The sequence below is a fragment of the Bos javanicus genome, chromosome 2 (assembly GCF_032452875.1).
Source record: "Bos javanicus breed banteng chromosome 2, ARS-OSU_banteng_1.0, whole genome shotgun sequence".
In the NCBI taxonomy this organism is placed as follows: Eukaryota; Metazoa; Chordata; class Mammalia; order Artiodactyla; family Bovidae; genus Bos; species Bos javanicus.
The window spans coordinates 125,399,787-125,423,477 of NC_083869.1; the positions used below are offsets into that span (position 1 = coordinate 125,399,787).

Below are 23,691 nucleotides of genomic sequence, written 5' to 3' on the forward strand. Positions count from 1 at the left end.
CCTCCTCTCAGGAAGGTCTGACTAGATGTACAGGTGGGAAATGTTGAGAGAAATTAAAAACTCTTGATACATTTTTGAGCATGCACCTCCAAGTTACATTCCTTTATTTAACAGTTATTTATATGTTACTATGTTAGTTTGTTACGTATATTACAAAACATTCAAAAATTAAAAATGAAAAGATATTAAAAATAAATATAAAGGGATACTATTACAGAACATCACAGTTTGAACTGTGCAGGTCCACTTATACTCAGATTTTTTTTAATAAGTACATACTACACAATCCACAGTTGGTTGCGGTTGCATCTGCGTATACAGAGGGCCAACTGTAAAGTGATCTGAGGATTTTTTGACTGTGGGGGTCAGCACGCTAACCCCCTTGTTGCTCCAGGGTCAGCTGTAATTCTTTGTTTCCCAGTCAGTCATCATGCGCACTCACTTTGGAGATCACTGCCAGGGGGTGGGGGGACTCTAACCTCACTATAATACCCTCCTCCCACCCCGTGGTTTATCATGGAGGGAAGACACAGGCACCCTGAGGGTGGTGTCTGCCTTTGGTCCGTTCCCTGCCTGACCCCGTTGCTCTGGTAAGACATTCACAATGTGGTTTTCAAGCATGTTTTCCTTGTAAGCCCAGCTTTCCCTGCTGGGAAATCACTGCCTTTCTCCTCATAGTAGCATTTGGCCACTCAGAAATCCCCTTTTGTGGAAACTGGTGGTCCTCTCCTGTGCCTCCCTTTTGTGACCTTACTCAGTTTGGTGCCAAAATCCAGTGCAGACATGAAAGTGAAAACTGTTGCCATTTTGCATGTGCTCTTGACCCCTAGGGGTTCTGTACCCAGGAGGAACTTTTTTTGCTTACTGCTTTTTCCAGAATGCTCTCTCCTCAGGGTCCGCTGTGTAGTACAGACTGTGTCTGCGAAGGAGGGCATGGGAACTGGTGTGAAGACAAGGATGAATGCTAGGTACTGGAGACTGGCCCAGCAGCAGTAGTCACCGTGCAATGGTCACCTGAAGAGCTCTGTGCTGGGGTGTGGCATGGGTCCAGAGAGCCGGAGGGATGGTAGCAGGCAAAGAAAGGACACTCAGGTGTAATGCCTAGAATCAAGGAGTGGAAACTGGACCCTCTATTCAGCTCCCACCTCAGCTGGAGACTCCTACCATCTGTTTGTCTATCCTGTCCTCTGCTGACAATCCTGCCATTGTCTGCCTCAGAGAGTTGAGAATTTAGGTAGGGCTTGTAAAAAGTCTGGCACACAGATGCAACTTAGTAAGTGATCATGATTATCATTCTTCTAGAAGCTCAGATGTAATTTTTATTCTCTGGTTTTATAAAATAATATTGGATAGTCACCTCTAGCTGTTCATGTGCTGGGTGCTGCAGAGATGAGGAAGACAGTCCTGGTCCCTCAGAGGCTCAGAGCTGGGGATGGGGAGGGGGAGACGAGAGTGGAGCAGGGGTGGTATGTGTCTTAAAGAAACTCCCACTGCAGCGTGTGATCAGGATTGAGTCCCCAGAGGCAGGAGGCACTGTGCTGCCACATCCAGGTGGGCAGTCTCTTGGATTCCTTCCTGCACTAACCAGTGGGGCAGCTGGTATTGCAGATACAGGATTGAGTAGAACCCAGTTGGCTACTTGATACCAAAGCTCTGAGGCTGAGAGAGCCGAATGCAAGATGCTGGGCCCAGAGAAGCCAGCTCCGGGTGGTAGGAACCTGGAACTGAGGGGAGCTGGTGCAGGTTTCCAGTCAGGCCTCAGACGGCCATTCCTCGTCCACAGTCTGATTTCTGAGAGGTCTTGTCCAAGGTCCTCTAAAAGCCTGTAACTGTTAGCTGGTATCTCCGATTCCCTGAGAAGCAGCAGTTAGGATGTAAGGTTCTTCCAGCGCCTAGAGGGTTTTCGAAAACTGCTCAGCTATTTCTTCGTAATCATGTTCATCATCTGCAAAAGAATCCAGGTCAGTAAGGATCTTCGGCCTTAGGTTGCTTCCCATCTTTAGGGCACTTCCACCCCCTGGACAGGGGAGGGTTTGGTCTGGATGCTCTAAGGTCCTTGCTAGCCCAGAAGCCACAATTGGTTGTGTCTGCACACTTTGCCAACCTTCCTGTGTGTGTTGGGGAGGGTAGTTGGATGAAGTCATTTTGCCTGCCAGGGCCCTGGAGCCCCTAGGTGAAGGACAGTAAGGATCCTTCAGCCTAAGCTCACCCCATATAAGCCTGTGCATCCAACTAGGACTGCAGAAGGGTCTGCCCACAGGTAGGGCCCTGCTGAGGGTATGGCTGATGCCCTCAGAGGCAAAGCAGCAGCAGAATGGTGTGGGGGAGGGGAGAAGCAAGGATTGGATGAACGGGCTGAGGGAACTCACCTGAATCTTCAGTGATGGGCACAGCGGGCCTGCAGCCCTTCTTGCGGCCAGGAACCTCACTGTATAAATTGGAACTGTCCTGGGTGACCTTCGGCAAGGACTTTGTCCTGAGTTTAGGCAGCAGAGGTGGTTCCTGCAATTCTGAGACTTCAGAGGACTACATGGGAGAAAAAGCAGAAGTCAGCAGGGTCTCAAGAAATAGGGTGGCAGAGTCCACAAAATGCAATTTCCTCCAATTGTTACTTCCTCTGCTCCCCTCTGAACTTCCCTTTCAGAGTAGCACATCTCAGAACACTAGGAGTTTTTGCTACAAGCATTTGAAATGTTCTTTGGCAGGGGAAAAGGGGGTCAGGATTAGGGATGATGGGATTGGGGGCCAGACAGGAAAATGTCCCTGCATTTTTCCACGGGGATTTGGTCATCATCCTTCAGATCTGTCAGCGAAGGAACAAAATGTAGTCACAAAGCCTCAGAGCAAGAGTGCAGGGCTGAGGAGCATCCCAGAAGGAAGAGGACTTTTACTGAACTCCCATGTGCCAAACACCATGTGCCAAACACACCATGTGCCAAACACTGTATGCATGTCAGCCCATTTCACTCTCTGAGGAGCTGTTTGAGCCCCCAGTTTGTAGGTAAGGAACCAGGCTCAGTGAAATTGTGCCACGCCACACCTCACGCGGGATTTCTGGCTAGGTCAAGCTTGGGGCCCAGAACAGGTCTGTGACCTCTAAAAAGCTGCTGCTCGGGACATCCCTGGTGGTCCAGTGGTTAATAATCCACCTGCTAGTGCAGGGGACGCGGGTTCGATCCCTGGCCTGGGAGGATCCCATATGTCCTGAGTCTGTGCTCTAGAGCCCACGTGCCGCAACGAGACGCCACTGCAACCGCAGCGAGAAGCAAGCACACTGCAACAAGAGAAAGCCCACGGCCGCAGTGAAGACCCAGCGCAGCCAAAAAAAGAACAAAAATAAAGCCACCTCTTTTCCCGCCATGCTTTCAAGGGCAAACAGTACAGCGCCCTTGTGAGCAGCAGAGAACATCCGTGCCCAGGGAGGGAAAGTTGCTGGTTCTAGGACAACAAGCAGGGAACAGGCCCAAAGAAACCAAGGCTGGGGCGGAGGTCTCGGATCTGTACCGCGTTCTTTCCAACACTGTCACAGGCCTGCGTTTCAGATGTCCTAGTCTCTTCTTTTTTTTTTTCCTAGTCTATTCTTGATTCTTGTCAGAAAACAGCTACCCTACCTGCTGCCCCACAGATTGGAGTCCCTTCTGGGGCTGAGATGGTTCGAGGTCATTTTTCAACTTCCACCACCATCCCACTACCTCCCCACATAGTACAAATACAAGTCTCTCCACATCCCAAGATAATAGTTTGTTAACAGTTTACAAAGTGCTTTTTATACAACTCATTCCCCAACATCCTTTATCAGCAAAGCATGGCAGGTAGGTGCTCAGGCCATGTGGTCGGACCCAATTTCAACCTCCAGCCTGCCACTTGGCAGCTGTGTGTGTGTGTGCGCACATGTGTGTGCGCTTAGTCGCTCAGTCATGTCTGACTCTTCGTGACCCTTTTGGCTGTAGCCCTCCAGGCTCCTCTGTCCACGGGATTTTTCAGGCAAGAGTACTGGAGTGGGTTGCCATGCCCTCCTCCAGGGGATCTCCCCAATCTCCCCAAACCAGAGTCTCCTATGTCTCCTGCATGGCAGGTGGGTTCCTTACCTGCTGAGTCATTGGGGAAGCTCTAACTGTGTGATCTGAGGTAAACTCCTTTACCTCTCTGTGCCTCTTGTTTTCTCAACCATAAAAAGAACTGCCAGTGCCCACCTCAGAGGGAGGTCGTGAGGGCTAGGTGGGGCTGCATATAAGGTGCCTGCCCCAGAGTAAGCACCCAACAAGTGAAAGTGAAGTGGCTCAGTGGTGTCCGACTGTGACCCCATGGACAATACAGTTCACGGAATTCTCCAGGCCAGAATACTGGAGTGGGTAGCCTTTCCCCTTCTCCAGGGGATCTTCCCAACCTCAGAATCGCACCAGGGTCTTCTACATTGCAGGCGGATTCTTTACCAACTGAGGCTAACAAAACCGCACTGAGAATTAGCAACGTTCTCTCAGGCTCACTGGTGAGGAAACGTGCCCAGAGCAGGGGTCCCTGCCGCAGAGTGAGGAAGCTGGGATGTGAACTTAGTATTTCTGACTCTTTGGTTCCTTCCCCCTTGTGATTCAGTCTGATTCCATTCAGACTCACTGACAGTGAGTTTTTCTCTGGAGAAAGTTTTTCTCACTTTCTCTGCCTGCCTTGGAGTCGGCAGAGCCTGCCCCACAGAACTCTTGTTCTAGCCCCAAAGACCAAATACAACTGATTAAAACTTCATGACTGGATGTCCCTGGTGGTCCAGTGGTTAAGAATCAGCCTCCAATGCAGGGAACGTGGGTTCAATCCCTGGTCCGGGAAGATTCCACAAACTGCGAGATGGCTAAGCCCGCACGCCTGGAGCCCATGCTCGGCAACAAGAGAAACCCACACACCGCAACTCGAGTAGCCCCCGCCCGCTGCAACTAGAGCGAGTGCACACAGCAGTGAAGACCCAGCGCAGCCAAAAAGAGAAAAAACGACACAGCCCCCCACCTCCAGGCTACATACAGCATGCAGGACTGTCACTGCCTTGGAAGAAATCTAAGCGGAGCCCTGCCCAGGAGTCTGAAAGGAGGAAGAACGTTCCTGGCAAAAAGACTGGCTTGCATGAAGTGCTGAGGCGGGAATCTTGGCATATTGAGGGAGCGTCAGGAGTTGGAGTGTGGGCTGCTGACACGGAAAACAGGCCTGGGAAGGCGAGGCTGAAGTCAGCTCTAAAGGACCCTGGATACCATGTTAAGGGATTCCATCACCCCCAGCAACGGGGAGCCACTGAAGGGTTCAGAAGATGGGGCTGAGGCCCCTCAGCGACCAGGAGAGATGTGGGAGGCCGTTCCGATATCAGTGGGGAGGGGTTGAAGAGGCTGCTCTAACGCTTCAGGTGAAAAATGCTGCAGCGTGAGCTGGGGAGTGACAGCAGGGTTAGCAGAGACAGGAAGAGCCCCGTGAATTTGGAGGTGCAATGCCATGCTCCAGTTCAGGGCCCCTGAACTGTGTAACTTGGGGCGCATCTCAGAGTCTCTGAGACCTCATTTTCTCAACCGTAAAATACGGATAATCACACTGATGTTAGGGTGGTCAGGATGGAATAGTGGGTACCCGGTGTGCACGTTTATAAACTGTAGGTTCCCTACGACTGGAAGAGAAGTGCCATGCCAAAGAAGGAACAGCAGGACTTGAAGGATCCCAACAGAGGGCCCCTCCCTGCCCCCTGGGGTTCTCTTGGTACCTTGATGCCTTTCTCCTTGCTCATCTGCTTCTTCTGCTCACTGAGGCCCTTACTCTTTGGAGGCCTGGGTGGGGGAGCTTGACTCTCGACGGCTGGTAGCTTCCGCAGGCGATAGTAGAAGGCCTCCGTCAGCTCCTCCACTGTGGCCATGGGGAGGGCCCCAGACGGCTGGCCCGGCAGCTCCTTGACCTCCACGACAGTCAGGTCCAGCCACCGGGGAGGGATCTCGAAGCACATCTCGGGGTCGGAGTCCAGGCTGACCACCAAGAAGGGTTCCAGGATCTTCTCTTCCAGCTGCAGGCCCGGGAAGGAGGGCAGAGGGTCGGCGGGGTGCCTGGGGTCCTTGGCTACCACCTTGACCTCACAGGGCAGTGAGAACTGGGCAGTCAGGTCCTGCAGGCTATAGCGCCGGGCATCGCTCAGCTCCTCCACAAAGCCGCCAGAGAAGTAGAGGGGCAGCAGAATCTGTTCTTGGTCCTCCACTTCTTCATCCTCCCCAGCCTCTTCCTCCCCAGTCGGCTCACCTAGCCGCTGACACACCACGACATCTATGTCCCTCTCATGTTGCCCAAGGGCCTGGCCAGACCCCCGCACCTCCAGCCTGTCACCCACAGCCAAGGATGCAAACCCCAAGTTCTCCAGCTCATCTCCCTCATAGTCCTTTGTGGCCACGACCCGGAGCGGCTGGCCCGGCTGGAGAGCACCCAGGAGGTCGTAGGCCGTGGGGAACTCTCTCGGCCGCCGCCGCAGCTTGCCCCGGTAGGCCCCGGAGATCATGAAGTGTCTGGGTACCTTCCGGCCCCTGGTCGAGGCCAGGAACCGCCAGGGCGGTGAAGCCACGCCATGGAGGCAGAGCCTCTGGCCCTTCTGTAAGGAGCTCAGCCACGGGCTGAGGAAGTTGGGGGATCCCTGCGGAACTTCCAGGATCTCTGTGGCCAGGGGGAAGGGGCCTCCCCGGGCCAGGGCCTCGCTCAGCAGCAGCGGTTGTATGAAGTGAATGTGCTGTGAGGAGGTGGTGACGTCCTCCACGTCGACCTCCAGGGTGGAGGGGATCTTGACGACGGTCCTGCGGACTGTGGAGGGGAGAGGTCAGCCCGGGCCCACGCCCTCCTCCCCTCAGAGGTCTGGGTCTGCTGACCTCCTGCCTGTCTCTGTCTTTTCCTTCCTACCAGCATTTTCCTATTGTGCCAGCTTCCTCGCCCACTCCTTTCCTTGTACCTCTTTTAAAAAAGTTGTTATAGGGACTTCCCTGGCGGTCCAGTGGTTAAGACTTCGCCTTCCAATACAGGGGGGTGTGCGTTTGACCCCTGGTCGGGGAACTAAAACCCCCACATGCATGCCTAGTGGCCAAAAAAAACAAAACATAAAGCAGAAGCAATATTGTAACCAATTCAATAAAGACTTTTTAAATGGTCTACATTAAAAAAAAAACTCTTTAAAAAATTAATAAAAAGTTATTATAGAAAGTTTTAAATGTTTACAAAAGTAGAATAGTATTGTGAACCCTTATGAACCTGTCACCCAGGTTCAACATTTAAACCCGTGGCTCATCTTCTTTCATTTATACCCCCATCTATCCATTCCCCCTCCACTGGGTTACTTTGAATCAGAATAATCATATCTTGCCATCTGTGACCATTTCAGTGTGTATTGCTAAAAGAAGGGATAATTAAAATTTTAATAACAACTAGGCAATGATCACATTGAAATAATAATTTGGTAATTCCTTAATATCACTGAATATCCAGTTTACTTTTAAAATTTTAATTGAATTTTGAATATAATTGTGCATAATTAAATATATCAAATTGTATACATTCAAATTTGATATAATTTTGAATATAAGCTGTCTTTCCAAATCCTTTCTGGATTTGAATAAATAAAAGTAAAATCAAGAAAAACAGTGACTGCGTGACTTTGGATAACATCCTGCCCTGGTGCTGAAAGTGCCAAGTGCATAAACTCTAAGAGAATGAGGAAAACTGGCCTACCCACTGTGTTGTGTGAGTCATACCACATGGAAATCGGAACAGGGAATGTTCCCATTTTGCAGATGAGAACACTGAGACTCCAAAGAATGGTGGTGACTTCCCTCAGGTCACATGGTTGGGATTTTTGCTCTGTGCCAGACGAGCTGATAATTGGTTGAAGCTGGGAGATGGGCAGATGTGGGCTCATTATATATATATATATATATATATAATTTTTTTTTTCTTTCCTTTAGAATGTTTTCTAGATTACTTGAGCTGCCTTATTCTCCAGGGCAGCCAACTCATTATTTAAAAAACAAAAACAAAAAAACTAGTAAACAAAGCATAGGCTGTTTCTTAAGACAGTCCTCAATGAGGCTTCTGGTAGCATCCAAAGCAGGGTTGATGAGGCAGGGGTCTGCCCAATCGGAGGCCAAGCCTGAGTGGAGGTAGAAGAATGGGGTGGGAGTGCCCTGGGAACCTCGACAGATACACCCATTCTTCTACCTTTGCTCCAGTGTGGCCGCCGACCAGCTAGACCTGGCAGGTTCTGCCTCTGCTTCACCAACCCTCTGTGTGCAGCCACCAGCCCGCCTAAGAAGTGACCTATGAAACAGCCGGGGGACTCAGCCAGACAGTGCCTTCCCCAACAGGAGGCCCTTCACCAGCAATCCTGCCCTCCCCAGAAACAGGAAAATACATTTCTCCAGAGCAAAGGCTCAAGGTTTCACTTTGTAACACTGTTTCTTTGTCCTAGCAGTGGACAAGCACACAACCCAACTTTTGCCCAATTTTATAAACTATATGGGATCTCACTCAAGTTATCCTGTTTTCCTATCTCCTTTTGCACCCAACTTCCACTGCTGGGGAATCTTAACTCCGTTACATTGTATATACCAGGTAAACCACCCAGAATCCCTGGTTTATCCATCAAAGCAACTCCCCTGGGACCCCTCTGTCCCTCCCGCCTCCCACCCCCATCCCCATCCTCCTGCCCAGGGAACTCACAGTGCATGATGGCTTCGACCTCATACTGAGGCTTCAAGGTCAGGGAGCGCCAGGGGAAGGCGGAGCAGGTGAGAAGGGTGTCCCTCACGGTGGGGTCCTGCAGCACCTGGAGCAGGGTCCGAGGGGGCCCGGGCTCCAGTTTCCAGAAGGGCCCCTGCTGGGACAAGGGCAGGTGCAGAAAGCCCTGCTGGGCCCCGGAGTCCAGCACACAGCGGGCACAGCAGGCCCCCTGGTGCATCTCCACAGCCTCCAGCTTGAGGGGCTGCTCTTGAGGCACCACCCTGGCCTTGGTGGCGATTCTGTGGGTCGACATGAAGCGGATGGGCAGTGACTTGGAGCTCTGGGTTGCAGCATAGACCAGCTCCTCCAGGGTTCCATAGCTCTGGGGGCCGGTGAGGGGGCTGAAGAGGCCTGTGGGGGCACAGCAGGGGGTGTCAGGGTGGGGCAGGCTTTTGCTCAGCCTAGGGCCGTGAACCCCACACCCAGGTCTGGCTGCAGAGAACCAGGCAGAATCCCAAGGACAGGGGTCAAAGGTGGGCCAGTGTTGGCATATCTGGACTGCAGGGCTGAGGGACTAGAGGCAGCAAGTGACCGAGTGCGAACGGACAGCGAGGGGCAGGGCTGGGGACGGTTCCTTCCAACACAGACACAGAGGGATTGTCACCAGAGACGGAACAGGACAGACACACTGACTGCCACATTTTCCCGCCTCCCAGCCCCTCCTGCCTCTAAAGTTTTCCATCTTTGCCCCCAGACACCTCAGCACTGCTCTGTTTCCACACACCAGCTCCCATCACCCTGTCCTGGGTGGGCGAGCGCCATTGTCCCTCCCAAACTAGAAACCCAAGAGCTACTGGCCAGTGACCTCTGACCAGCTCTTTCCCCTTCCTCCCGCCGCCCTGTCCATTCTTCTGCTACCAGGCTGGCCTAAGATATCTCATGTCTGGAGGTAATACCACTTCTACATTTTCCTGCCGAAACCCTCCACACAAATCTATTCGAGGAAACACCACACAAATTCGGTCTGAAGGACATTCTGCAAAAGTACTGATCTGGACTGTTCAAAAAACGTTGATATCAAGGCAAAGGAAGGCGGAGGAACTATTTCAGCCTAAAGGAGACTAAAGGAGGCTAAACTGAATGTCATGTGTGATCTGAGGCTGGATTCTGAATCAAGGCAAACACCAGGCTATCAAGGATATATTATAGGGCAGCTGGTGAAATTTGAATACAGACTGTGGGCTAGACAGTAGTATTGTATCAATACTGGATTTTCTGAATTTAATCACTCAACTACAGCTTTGTGAGTGAACGCCTTTGTTTTCTAGGAGATACACTGAATTAGGAGTAATATTTAGATGTAATGGGGCATCATGTCTGTAACTTACTCTCAAATGGTTCGGAAAAAGATACATATATATATATACATACACACACAGATAGATATATAAAAAGATTATATATATACACACATATAATAGTAATATATGTTCATATGTATGTATATGTATATATAATATACAGAGAGAGAAAACAAACGTAACAAAATGCTTAATAATTGGTGAATCTGGATAAACAGTATATAAGAATTCTAGAAAGTCTTCTGTAAGTCTGAAATTATTTCAAGTTTTTAAAAAATCCTCAAAATAGAAAATAAAACCTATCACTTCCCTTTTTAAAACCCTCTTTGGCTACTTAATGCCTTCAAAATAAAGACTGAAATGGATCAGTGCCGCACAAAAGCCTCCCCCAGTGGTCTGGCTTCCACTCACCTCCCCACCTCTTGCTCCTCACCTGGAACCCAAGCCCTCACCAGGCCCCTTATAGACCTGATGCCCTGTTATATCTAAATATTACTCCTAATATTTGGTGCATCTCCTAAGAAACAAAAACATTCACTCACAAAACTGTACTTCAGGGATTAAAATCAGGAAAGCATACTGAGAACAAGCCCTCAGAGGGCGCCTGCTCTGAGCCCAGTCCTGTTCTAAGCGCATAATATGTGGCAACTCATTTAATGCTCACATCAACCTTGTTGCTCAGCCGCTCAGTCGTGTCCGACTCTTTGAGACCCCATGGACTGCAGCACGCCAGGCTTCCCTGTCTTTCACTATCTCCCGGAGTTTGCTCAAACTCGTGTCCTTTGAGTAGGTGATGCCCTCAAGCCTGACTCCCTCATGACAGAAGACGGAGCAGAGGCAGAGAGACCGTGGGAACTCACCACAGCCACAGCTAGTAGCCGGCAGACCTGGGGATTCCCACCCAGGCTGCTGGTTTTAGCGTCTGGGCCTGTGGTCCACCACGCCGCACGCCTCCTGCAGTGACTATGCTATGTGAACATGCCACTCCCTCTAGCTGGGATCCTTGGTCCAGCTCAGGTGCCACCTCCCCCAGGAAGCCCGCACAGACCTCTGAGGCAGGCCCCTCATGCCCAGAGCCCTCTCTAAACGGGTGCCTACCTCTGCTGTCCTCCTCCCTGCCATCCTGGAAGCTCCCCACTGGAGGAGGCTGTATCTGATTCATCCTGAGCACACACCCCCAAGCCCCTAGCACAAGGCCTGGAGAGCAGCAAGGGTCAATACATGTTTGGTGAGTGGATATGGGAATGAAGACAAAAACAGACACGTGGTCAAAGACACAAAACAGGAAAAGTCCCCGCCAAGAGGCAGACGTCATCAGAGATGGACAAGGAGAGCACACAGCCACGCCGGCTGCGGGCACTGTCAGAGCGCTCAGGGGTCATCTGTGCTTCGGGGCTGGGTGGCGGTGGATGTGAGGGCCGTGGGGGCCAACCCAGAGGGCTGGGGGTTTGTGCGGAGGGTCCAGTGGGTCCGAGAGTGTGCCTGGAGGGTTCCGGGGCACTCAGGGAGGCAGAGGTGCCCGCCTTACCCTGGAAATTGGGAGCGAGCTCGGTGGTCTGGCCTGTCCCTGGGTTCTCACAGACCACCTTTTGGAGGCGAACATGGGTGACCTTGATCAAGTCTCCTGTGGAGAGGCAGCACTCGTTCCCAGAGATCTCGTAGATGGAGCCTGTGGAGACACAGCAAGCTCAGTTTCACCCATTCAGCAAATGCTAGTCACTGGGGGCCAGGGCTCTGTTCCCCCAAGACATCACTCACCACACCTTGGCCCTCATTGTTCCCGCCACCTGGAATGCCCTTCCCTGTCTTCCCTGCCCAGCATCCACAGGCTCAGCTGTCCTCAGGCAGCATTGATGCCACTTTGCCTGCATTTAGCACTGACTGTACCCCTCTGTGGTCACAACCCCCAGCCTCTGGAACTTAACTCATACAGCAGGACTGATCCAGCTCACCTAGCACAGGCCCAGCCTCGAACAGGGTGTGTAAGTCATGAATGTATAAACCACCCAGTAAATCCCAATTCCCTTATTGCGTACTACGTCGCTTCAGTTGTGTCCAACCCTTTGGGACCCTATGGACTGTTAGCTCGCCAGGCTCCTCTGTCCATGAGATTCTCCAAGCAAGAAAACTGGAGTGGGTTGCCATGCTATCCTCCAGGGGATCTTCCCCACCCAGGGATCGAACTCAGGTCTCCTGGATTGCAGGTGGATTCTTTACCATCTGAGCCACTAGAGAAGCCCAATTCCCTTATTAGACAGCTGCAAAGTCAAGCCCAGAGAGGCTCTGAGATCACACACAGCCAAACACCCACCCTGGCACTTTCTTCTTCAAATGACTTGTTTTTAAAGGAAGCACAGGAGAGAATGGCAGGCCACTGAGAGGGTGGGCCCTGTAGGCAGGGTTCCGGGTCCCCACTTTCAAGCACAGTAGCCCCACGTTTCCTGGTTTCAAGAGCTTAAAGCCGCATCCAGAACATGGAAGGTGCTCGATAAAGATCTTTCCACTCGGGCAGTGCATAGGCCCCCACCCCGCCATCCTGCTGAAGGAAGGACAGACACTGCAGGTGGGCAAACCTCGAGGCCATCTGACTCTACCTCACACCGAAGGCAGCCCCAGAAGGGCCCGAAAAATCAATGAAAACCCCATCCCTTACCCCCAGGAAAATACACTCAGGCTCCAACACACAGTTCAGGCTCCAGACCCTCGGGGCTGGTAAGAACAGCCTTGGTGCTGGAGATGGACTCGATGCCTGCTGCTGTGCCCAGTACTGCAGGGGTATCACTGTGCTCAAGACCCATGGCTGTCCTTGGAGGGAAGGACTTTCTTCCTATATAAGGTCTTGCCAAGACTAGGCAAGGATGAATGGGCAGCCAAGATGATCAGGTAATCAAAGGCATTACCAGGACTCAGGCTCAGATGTCTGCCTCCAACCTGGGGCTCCGAACCACGCAGCGATCAGAGCCACCTGTCCCACCAGGATCACCACTGGCCCTTCTCCAGCTCACCCCCACCCCCACGCTGTCACCCCATCGGGTTCTTTTCTTACTTCCTCCACTTCCCGCCTCCCAGGGTGGGGCTGGGGAAGCAGAATGAGGAAGCGCAAACATTGTGACACAGTGTGTGAGGGGGGGTCCAGAGGAGAGCAAACAGCACAGATGCCTGCAGGAAGCCCCCAGAGACAGGAAGAGTGAGATTTGAACCCAGATCCCTCAGATTCCCAAGCGGGCCTGGCGGCGGGTCCTGCCCCGGGGGCCCTCCAGGTGTGTCACCCTTGATCTGTGACCCCACTTGGAGCCTCAGAACGCTTTCCTGTGCGGACCAGGAGCAGGTTGAAGGAACAGGATGGGTCAGGGCACTCGGGCGGAGTTTGCTCTCTAAGGAAGGAGCCTCCCCCACCCCACCCAGACTCTCGCTTCCCTCTCTCCGCCGCCTCCTCCTTCCCCACTCAGCCGCCCACAGTCCCTCCCGCCCGCCCCCGCTCAGAGCTGCCACCTTCTTTTCACCTTCACGGCCTGTCAATTCTTCCCCTCTAGATCTTTCAGGCAATGACTACTGAGGAAGCCCCAGCTGTGTGCCACCCATGTGAACCAGGCGGGCTGCGGCCAGGTAGGCAAATGTGCGGGCGTGCAAGGAGCCAGGAGGGCTGCCCGGAGGAGGAGTCATTTCAGCTGCGAACCGAAGAGCTTGTCGAATCAAGTACTGCCCAATGCCGAGCAGAGGGGCAAAGGCGGGACTAGAGGGACGGAATAGGACACGTAGACAGGTGTCAAGGTGGGGCAACGGAGGGTACACGGAGGGGAGGGCTGACCCGGCGTTTCAGAATCATCAAGCAACAGCTCCGCGTCGCGAGCGCCTGAGTGCCGAGACCCCGCATGGTCGGACCTCCTGCAATGCGCCCGACGGTTCCATCCCGCTTGGCTCGGTTCCACTCACCTGAGTATCTGAGCTCAGTGACTTCTCATTGCCACCCTGGGAGGCAATCAGCGACCCCCCACCCCCAATTCCACGGAGGCAAAAGCCGTGGCCCGGAGAAGTTGGGGCGCAGGCCCCAGGTTTCCAACGTCCCGGTCGGGAGAAGCCGGTCCGCGGCGGGGCCGTGAGGTCGGAGGGGTCTCGGCCCTTCACTCACCCTGGAAGTAGACCCCCGAGCAAACCCGCAGCACACGCGGGAGGGAGGCGGGGTCCAGGGCGCACACGAAGTCTTGCAGCGACACCGGCTCCATGGCCCGTGCGGCTCGCGGGACGCGGACTGAGCTGCCTCCGCGCGGTCCAGCCCGGCCCGGCCCAGCGGGGCGGGGTGGGCCGGAGGCCCCGCCCAGGGGCGTTCCAGGACGCCCACCCTCCCCTGCCGGCCCTAGTTCCCGGGTCTCTACACGGGGGTTGCAGTACCCACCTCGCACACTCGTGGCGCTATTGTAGAAGGTCAAGACCAGGACCTGACACCGGGGAGTTCAGTTTCAGTTCAGTCGCTCAGACGTGTCTCTTTGCGACCCCATGGACTGCAGCACGCCAGGCTTCCCTGTCCATTACCAACTCCCGGAGCTTACTCAAACTCATGTCCATCGCGTCCGTGATGCCATCCAACCATCTCATCCTCTGTCGTCCCCTTCTCCTCCCACCTTCAATCTTTCCCAGCATCAGGGTCTTTGCAAATGAGTCAGTTCTTCGCATCAGGTGGCCAAAGTATTGGAGTTTCAGCTTCAACATCAGTCCTTCCAATGAACATTCAGGACTGATTTCCTTTAGAATGGACTGGTTAGATCTCCTTTCAGTCCAAGGGACTCTCAAGAGTCTTCTCCAACACCACAGTTCAAAAGCATCAATTCTTCTGTACTCAGCTTTCTTTATATTCCAATTCTCACATCCATACATGACCACTGGAAATACGATAGCTTTGACTAGAGGGGCTCTTGTCGGTAAAGTAATGTTTCTGCTTTTTAATGTGCTGTCTAGGTTAGTCATAGCTTTTCTTCCAAGGAACGTCTTTTAATTTCATGGCTTCAGTCACCATCTGCAGTGATTTTGGAGCCCCAAAAATAAAGTCTCTTACATATCCATTGTTTCCCCATCTATTTGCCATTAAGTGATGGGGCTGGATGCCATAATCTTAGTTTTCTGAATGTTGAGTTTTAAGCCAACTTTTTCACTCCCCTCTTCCACTTTCATCAAGAGGCTCATCACTTTCTGCCATAAGGGTGGTCATCTGCATATCCAAGGTTATTGATATTTCTTCCAGCAATCTTGATTCCAGCTTGTGCTTCATCCAGCCCAGCAATTCTCATGATGTACCCTGCATATAAGTTAAATAAGTAGGGTGACAATATACAGCTTTGACGTACTCCTTTTCCTATTTGGAGCCAGTCTGTTGTTCCACGTCCAGTTCTAACTGTTGCTTCCTGACCTGCATACAGATTTCTCAAGAGGCAGGTCAGGTGGTCTGGTATTCCCATCTCTTTCAGAATTTTCCACAGTTTGTTGTGCTCCACACAAAGGCTTTGGCATAGTCAATAAAGCAGAAGTAGATGTTTTTCTGGAACTCTCTTGCTTTTTCCATGATCCAGCGGATGTTGGCAATTTGATCTCTGGTTGCTCTGCCTTTTCTAAATCCAGCTTGAATATCTGGAAGTTCACGGTTCATGCTTTGTTGAAGCCTGGCTTGGAGAATTTTGAGCATTACTTTGCTAGCGTGTGAGATGAGTGCAATTGTGCAGTAGTTTGAACATTCTTTGGCATTGCCTTTCTTTGGGACTGGAATGGAAACTGACCTTTTCCAGTCCTGTGGCCACTGCTGAGTTTTCCAGATTTGCTGGCATATTGAGTGCAGCACTTTCACAGCATCATCTTCCAAGATTTGAAATAGCTCAACTGAAATTCCATCACCTCCACTAGCTTTGTTCGTAGAAACGCTTCCTAAAGCCCACTTGACTTCACATTCCAGGATCTCTGGCTCTAGGTGAGTGATCACACCATCATGGTTATCTGGGTCATGAAGATATTTTTTGTATAGTTCTTCTGTGTATTCTTGCCACTTCTTAATATCTTCTGCTTCTGTTAGGTCCATACAATTTCTGTCCTTTATTGAGCCCATCTTTGCATGAAATATGCCCTTGGTATCTCTAATTTTCTTGAAGAGATCTCTAGTTTTTCCCATCCTATTATTTTCCTCTATTTCTTTGCATTGATCACTGAGGAAGGCTTTCTTATCTCTCCTTGCCATTCTTTGAAACTCTACATTCAAGTGGGTATATCTTTCCTTTTCTCCTTTGCCTTTAGCTTCTCTTCTTTTCTCAGCTATTTGTAAGGTCTTGTCAGACAACCTTTTTGCCTTTTTGCATTTCTTTTCCTTGGGGATGGTCTTGATCACTGCCTCCTGTATGTCATGAACCTCCGTCTCAGGAGGCTCTGAGTAAATAAAAGCTGGTCCCCACGTTCCTAGGCTTCAGTGATGTACTCCATCGTGGAGCGGGGGAGGAGGATAAAGATGAAGGAGAAATCCACTACTCCCCCCCGCCCCACCCTCGTTATTCTACCACACACCGCCCCCCACATCCCCTGCCCTGGTCAATTAGAACTCCTAGTCCAGTTCTGAGTCTCACAGGAGGCACACAGCCCTGCCCTTTGGGTTTGAGGAGGAAGATAAAGCATCAGGTCTCCTGAATCCCTCTCAGGGACACTTCACGGTCCTTGACCCACAGGGAACTCATTAACTTTCCAGGATGCTCCTTCCCTCTGGACAATTCTCCTGAAAAATTCTTCCTTGGGCTAAAGAGAAATCTGCTTAGGACAGAGACCAACAATTTCCGGAGACCGCAGAGAGATGGATAAGGATTTTCCATCTCCCTGTCCCTCAGCAGTTAGACCAACTAAGCTTCAAATCCAAGCTCCTTCTCTTGCTTATTGTATCATTTTAGGCAAATCACTTTGATTTTGAGTTTTCATTTCCTTACATGTAAAATGGAAGAAAGAATCTTTTCTGAGCTGGTTGTGAGAATTAAGTGAGATAATATAGACACTGTGCAAAACGCTTTGTTTTGGTTTTTGTCACTATGAGAGTAACAGAAGACTTCTAATCGAAATCATAACCAAAGTTTAAAATAAAAATAAAAAGATATTTGACAAATAAAAAGAGGACATTCTTTTCTCACCACCCAAATATAACTAACATTTTGCAGTGTTCTGTCTACTCTTTATGCTGCTTGGGAGTGTGTGTGGTGGTTTGTTTATTTGTTTTTAATTTTTGATTTACTATAAAGTTGCAAAAATAGTAGAGATTTCCCATATATCCCTCAGCTAATTTCAAATTCCCCTGTTGGTAGCATCTCACGTTACCAGGGTGCATTTGTCAAAACTCAGAAACCAACATTGCTGCATTGCTGTAAACTGAACTACAGACTTTATTTGAATTTTATCTATTTTCTCACTGATGTCCTTTTTCTGGTCCAGGATCCCAACAAAGATTCCCTGTTGCATTTAGTCATAACGATTCCTGTCTGTGACACTTTCTCAGCATTTCTCTGACCCTGTTTTTATAACCTTGATTGTCTTGAAGAGTACTCGTCAGATATTGTCCCTCAATTTGTTGTTATTGTTGTTGCTGTTTTCTGATGTCTTCCTATGGCTAGACTGGGGTTATGAATTTTAGGGGAGTTTACTTCCCAGGTGAGGTGCCCTTCTCATCACATCCTCTGGGGCGTACATGACATGTCCACATGACTTCTCACTGTGATGCTAACCTTAACCGCTGAGGTGCAGCATCCAAATAAATTATTTGGAATTCTTCTATAAGAAAGATTTGTCTTGGGCTTCCCTGGTGGTCCAGTGGTTAAGGACCTGCCTGTGCCAATGCAGAGGACACGGGTTCGGTCCCTGGTCCTGGAAGATTCCACGTGATGCAGAGCAACTAAGCCTACGCGCCACAACTACTAAGCCTGAGCTCTAGAGCCCCTGCTCTGCAACAAGAGAAGATACCGCAGTGAAAATCCTGTGCACCGCAACTAGAGAAAGCCCTGGCTCAGCAAGAGAGACCCAGGGCAGCCAAAAATAAATAAATAAATGAAGTTATTATTTTAAAAAATTGTCCCTCCCCCTCATTTAATTATTTATTTTATTTCATTTATTTTGGTTGCTCTGCGTCTTTGCTGCCTCACCAGGGCTTTCTCTAGTTGCAGTGGGTGGTGGCGACTCTGTTGCCGCGTGTGGGCTTCTCCCTGCGGTGGCTTCTCTCGTTACAGAACACGGGCTCTCGAGTGCGGGCTCCATGGGTATGGCGCGTGGGCGTAGGTGCTCCCTAGCATGTGGAGTCTTCCTAGATCAGGGATCAAACTTGTGTCATCTGCATTGCCAGGCAAATTCTTAACCACTGGACCGCCAGGGAAGACCCTCCCCCATTTATTTATTCAATTATTATGTCAGTATAGACTCTTGTATATTTATTTTATACTTTGACTATAATCTAATACTACATTATTTAGTTGCTCGAATTCTTCCAGCTTTGGGAGCTCCTCCAGTCTGGCTCCTGGGACCCTTTGCCATAGCCCCATTGTTCCTTTCTCTAAGCACGTCCTTACTGCCTGGTGCTATCAGATGCTCCTGGGTCATCTTGTCTTCTCCCTGCCCTCATCTTACAATCAGCCATTTCTCCCAGAAGCCAGTATTTCCTTTTATCGGAGAATGGTGTTTAGAAACCACACTGTGGTTGCTGAGAGTCTCCTTGCTACTGCATTGCCTGTTTTTTTGTCTTTTTTTTTTTTTTCCCCTTGCATTGACATTTACAGACACCACCTCCTGCCCCATGACCCAGCTGATGTCAGGTCCACCCCTAAGTTCCAAGAAGAAGCTCCTCTGGTACAAACTTCCACTTTCAAAATAAATGAGTCACAAGAAAGAAATATACAGTGTGGGGAATAGTCAACAATTATGTAATATCTTAGTATGGTGACAGATCATAACTGGAATCACCGTGGGGATCATCTTGAAATGTATAGAGATATTGAATCACCGTGCTGTGTGTCAGGAACTAACATAGTGTCATAGGTCCATTAAACCTCAAAAGGCAAACAAACTCATAGGAAAAGATATCAGACTTATGCTACTAGAAGTAGGGGTGGGGGAAGGGGAAATTGGATGAAGACAGGCAAAAGGTACAAAATTCCTTATAACTACGACTGAGCGACTTCACTTTCACTTTTCACTTTCATGCATTGGAGAAGGAAATGGCAACCCACTCCAGTATTCTTGCCTGGAGAATCCCAGGGACAGAGGAGCCTAGTGGGCTGCCGTCTATGGCGTCGTACAGAGTTGGACACGACTGAACCGACTTAGAAAAAAAAAGTATTAGGGTATAATGTAGAACATGATAAATGCTATTAACAATGCTATATGTTACATATGAAAGTGGTTAAGAGCAAATTTAGAGTTCTTGTCACAAGGAAAAACATTTTTTCTGTTCCTTTACTTTTGTATCTATATAAGCTGATGGATGTTCACTAATCTTCATGATGTGTGTAAGTCAAACCATTATGCTGGCACTTTAAATGTATATGGTGCTGTACATCAGCTATTAATATACATCCATAAAACTAGAAGACAGATAAGTAAGTAGATGAATAAATACAGCTGCTGAAGAAGGAGACAAAGGAGGAGGAGAAGTTGCTCCTGAGTAATAATTCTCAACAGAAGTTTTCAAATCCTCCCTTTTCACTTGGTGTTTATTTGTGAGCATTTTCCTGGATTCCTGGGCACAGATGTGGGATTACCAAAACTGAGTAGGCAAAGCTTACTACTATTGACATATAGAAACCATCTCCTTGCTAGTACAACTTAGTTGTGTATTTATCTGTGTAATTATTGGCTTGGCCGAAAAATCTGTCTAGTTTTTTCTGTAAGATGGCTCTAGTAGCACTTGGTTGCCTTTAACTTCATTCAAAACACTGTTGTTAGTTTGTATTGTGACAGCTGTCATGTCAGTGTGTGTTTTAAAAAAAAAAAATTGGTGAATTTTTGTGTAGTCATTTAAATATTGAAGATGGAAGAAAAAAAGCAACATTTTTAGCATATTATGTTTTATTATTTCAAAAAAGGTAAAAATGCAAAAAACAAACCCACAAAGATTTGTGCAGCGTATGGAGAAGGTGCTGTGACTAATCAAATGTGTCAAAAGTGGTTTGCAAAGTTTCGTGCTGGAGCTTTCTCGCTGGACCAGGCTCCAAGGTCAGGTAGACCGGTTGAAGTTATAGTGATCAAATCAAGACAGAAATTGAGAACAATCAGTGTTATACCATGCAGCAGATAGCTGACATACTCAAAATATTCCAATCAAGCATTGACAATCATTTACAGTAGCTTGGTTACGTTAATCATTTTGAGGTTTGGGTTCCACAGAAGTTAAGTGAAAAAAAAACCCCTTGACCATATTTGTGTATGCCATCTCTACTTAAGTGTAACGAAAACGTTCCATTTTTAAAACAAATTGTGACAGGTGACGCAAAGTGAATGTGCTAAGTCACTTCAGTTGTGTCAGACTCTTTGCAACCCTATGGACTGCAGCCCGCCAGTCACCTCTTTCCATAGGATTCTTCAGGCAAGAATACTGGAGTGGGTTGCCTTTCCCTCCTCCAGGGGATCTCCCGACCCAGAGACTGAACCGTCATCTCTTGTGTCTCCTGCATTGGAAGGCAGGTTCTTTATCACTAGCACCACCTGAGAAGCCCAACATGTCTACATACTGATAGTTTTTGCATAAAAGGACTCAATTCTCACTACCCTCATGTTGAATTGCAGTATTATTAAATTGAAATAATGTGGAATGAAGAGATCATGGGGCAATTGAAGTGAACCACCGCCAACCACACCAAAGGCCAGCCTTCATCCAAAGATGGTGATGTTATGTATATGGTGAGATTGGAAGGGAGTCCTCTATGCAGAGCTCCTTCCAGAAAACCAAACAATTAGCTTCAACAAGTACTGCTCCAGATTAGAACAACTGAAAACGGCACTCAGCGAAACACATCCAGAATTAGTCAACATAAAACGTGTAATCTTCCATCAGGGCACTGCAAGACCACATATCTCTTTGAAGAGCAGGCAAAGACTGTTAACAGTGTGACTGGAAAGTTCTAATTCATTCACCATTGCACCTTTGGATTTCTATTTATTTCAGTCTTTACAATATTCTCTTAATGGACCAAGTTTCAGTTCCCTGTGTGTATGCTCAGTCATCCAGGTGTGTCTGACTCTTTGTGACTCCATGGACTGTAGCCCACCAGGCTTCTCTCTCCATGGAAATTTCCAGGCAAGAATACTGGAGCGGGTTCCCAATTCCTCCTCCAGGGGATTTTCCCAACCCAGGGATCCAACCTGTGTCTCTGAAAGGCTGTAAAATGTACCTGGAACAGTTCTTTGCTCAAAAAGATTCAAAATTTGGGGAAGATGGGATTATGAAGTTGCCCAAGAAATGGCAGAATGTAGTGGAACAAAATGGTGAATATTTTGTTGAATAAAGTTCTTAGTGAAAATGAAAAATGTGTCTTTTGTTTTTACTTAGAAACTGAAGGAAATTTTTGGCCAACCCATTATTTGCTTAATTGCTTTTAAGCAATTAGGTAGCTTCTGAGGGGGCAGAGACCACGGTACCAGTCTGTCTTATCCCCTCCCATTGTACCTGCAGCATATTGAACAGGGCCTAGCACACAGTAGGTGCTCAAGATCAGCATTGTTATTGATGGGTGGAAACTACTTTCTTAGGATAGATTCCTGAGGTGGAATTTCTGGGTCAAATGATGTGCTTGTTTCTACAGCCTCCAATGGTGTATTTTAGTCCTGGTGAGAGGCTGCCATACCTCTGCTGGATGCAGTAAGGCAATGAAGGAGAGAGACGTTTTCAAGAGCTGAGGCACCCAAGAGGGCTCCAGACCCAGGAGGAGGCTCTGCTAAGCAGAGGAGATGGGATGGAGGGGACATTTCCACATGTTTCCAGAAACACCATCAAGGGTGTTCGCTGAGCCCCTATTCCGGGCAGGCCCTATACAACGGTTCACTCAGTTAATCCTCCCTATTCATAAACAAGACAAAACTAGTAAGCAAGACAAAACACAGTCCCACTTTACAGATGAGGAAGCTGAGGTTCAAAAAAGTGAAAGGACTGGCCTAAGACCGGGCAATGAAAAAGGGGAGATGCTTGGATTTTAGCCCAGCTCTGCTGCTCCTTCAGCAGGCCACAGAAAATGGCAATTCTTTTTTTTTTAATATATATGTTTACTTATTTTATTATTTATTTTTCTATTTGACAGCACTGGGTCTTAATTGCAGCATATGGGATCTAGTTCCCTAACCAGGGATTGAACCTAGGTTCCCTGCATTTGGAGCACAGAGTCTCAGCTACTAAACCCCCAGAGAAGTCCCGAAAACAGCAGTTCATCTCTCCGCTGTTGGTTCAGGGGACCACATAACGTAAGTCTGACAGATTTCTGCACAGCCCAGTCTTGCCTAGGATTGCAGGAGAGGTCGGTGAATAAAAAAATAGGCTTTGGAGATACAGCTGGGCTTGAATCCTAGCTCCATCGCTTAGCTGTGTGATCTTGGGCAAGTTCCTAACCTCTCGGAGTCAGTCCCTTCTGTACAGTGGGGCCTGGCAAGGGGAGCATTGGTGAAAATGAGGGTGGAACACAGGCAAATGGGCGCCTGCCAAGTGCTTGCCGTTATCACTCTCGTTTCCCAAGGGCCTCTTGTATCTGAGACATTTCTCAGAGACCTCAGCTCTCATTTCCTTCTCCCAACCTCCTGCTTTCTAGTTTTGAAAATGAGATTCTGACTGGAAAACTGTTCTTTGCTGTTACACAATATGCAAATGGAGGATCTGGAATTTGAAGCCAGGCCTGTGGTTGCCATCATCTGAGCCCTTTCCGGATGGGAACACCCGTCTGGACCTCCCCTGGTCCCTCAAGAGCTGGGTGGGTTGTGGAGGGGGAAGCCCAGGCTCACAGAGAGGCTGGGGAGGTGCTGTGGGAAGGAGCCCTCAAGGAGGGTGCCTGCCAGGACCCAGGGCGGAGTTTTCTCCATGGCCTCTCTGTCAGGTTTTTGGAGTCTGAAGGTGACGGCCTGCTGTGGGCCACCGCTGGTCAGAGTGATTTGGGGTGACCGGGGCCCTTGCTGCTGCGTTTGCACCATCTACTCTGGCATGTGATGTCCTGTGGCCTGGGGTTATCGGGCCACATTCAAGGGGGCGGGGTGGTCCTTTCCAGGAAGGGAAGGGCATGCTGAGGCAGTGCTGGACATGCTGGGTCCAGCTGTCTGCTTCAATGGCCGCCAGCGTGGCGAGCTGGCCCAAGGTGACGGAAAACACGCCGGCCGTCAGGAGGGTCCAGGCCGGTGTGGACAGAGCAGGAGGATGCCTCTGCTCAAGGGTGAGCCAGCTGGCAGAGGCTGGAAGCCCTCTGCACACTGGTTGCTAGGTTAGAAGGCTTCTGTCCTGCAGCCTGAAGCCTTCCCCGGGCTCCTGTGGACTTCCTCCTCAAGCACAAGCCCTGATGGTCGTGAGAGGTGTGCGTCGAGGAGGAGCCATGTCTGGTGGTGAAGTTTCGAAGGTCTGATTCTGCTGCTCCATCTTGTGTGCAGCTCCGAAAGT

The 23,691-nt window shown here is 49.6% G+C and overlaps 1 protein-coding gene across 2 annotated transcripts; it reads right to left on the reverse strand.

Annotated features, from left to right (window-relative positions):
• Nucleotides 1-71: 71 nt before the first annotated feature.
• Nucleotides 72-14,354, reverse strand: THEMIS2 (thymocyte selection associated family member 2). Of its 2 annotated transcripts, XR_009731348.1 has the most exons (7): nt 14,200-14,354; nt 11,599-11,739; nt 8,710-9,120; nt 5,732-6,804; nt 2,370-2,526; nt 1,358-1,945; nt 72-1,101 (listed from the first exon to the last, which is right to left on the reverse strand). XR_009731348.1 is itself a non-coding variant. In XM_061391405.1 (6 exons), the coding sequence occupies exons 1-6, from the start codon at nt 14,291-14,293 to the stop codon at nt 1,893-1,895; spliced, it is 1,929 nt and encodes a 642-aa protein (XP_061247389.1). In that variant the 5' UTR covers nt 14,294-14,354; the 3' UTR covers nt 72-1,892. The 2 variants fall into 2 exon arrangements, 1 of the variants encoding a protein (XP_061247389.1); XM_061391405.1 differs by having other exon boundaries at nt 72-1,945.
• Nucleotides 14,355-23,691: the final 9,337 nt, after the last annotated feature.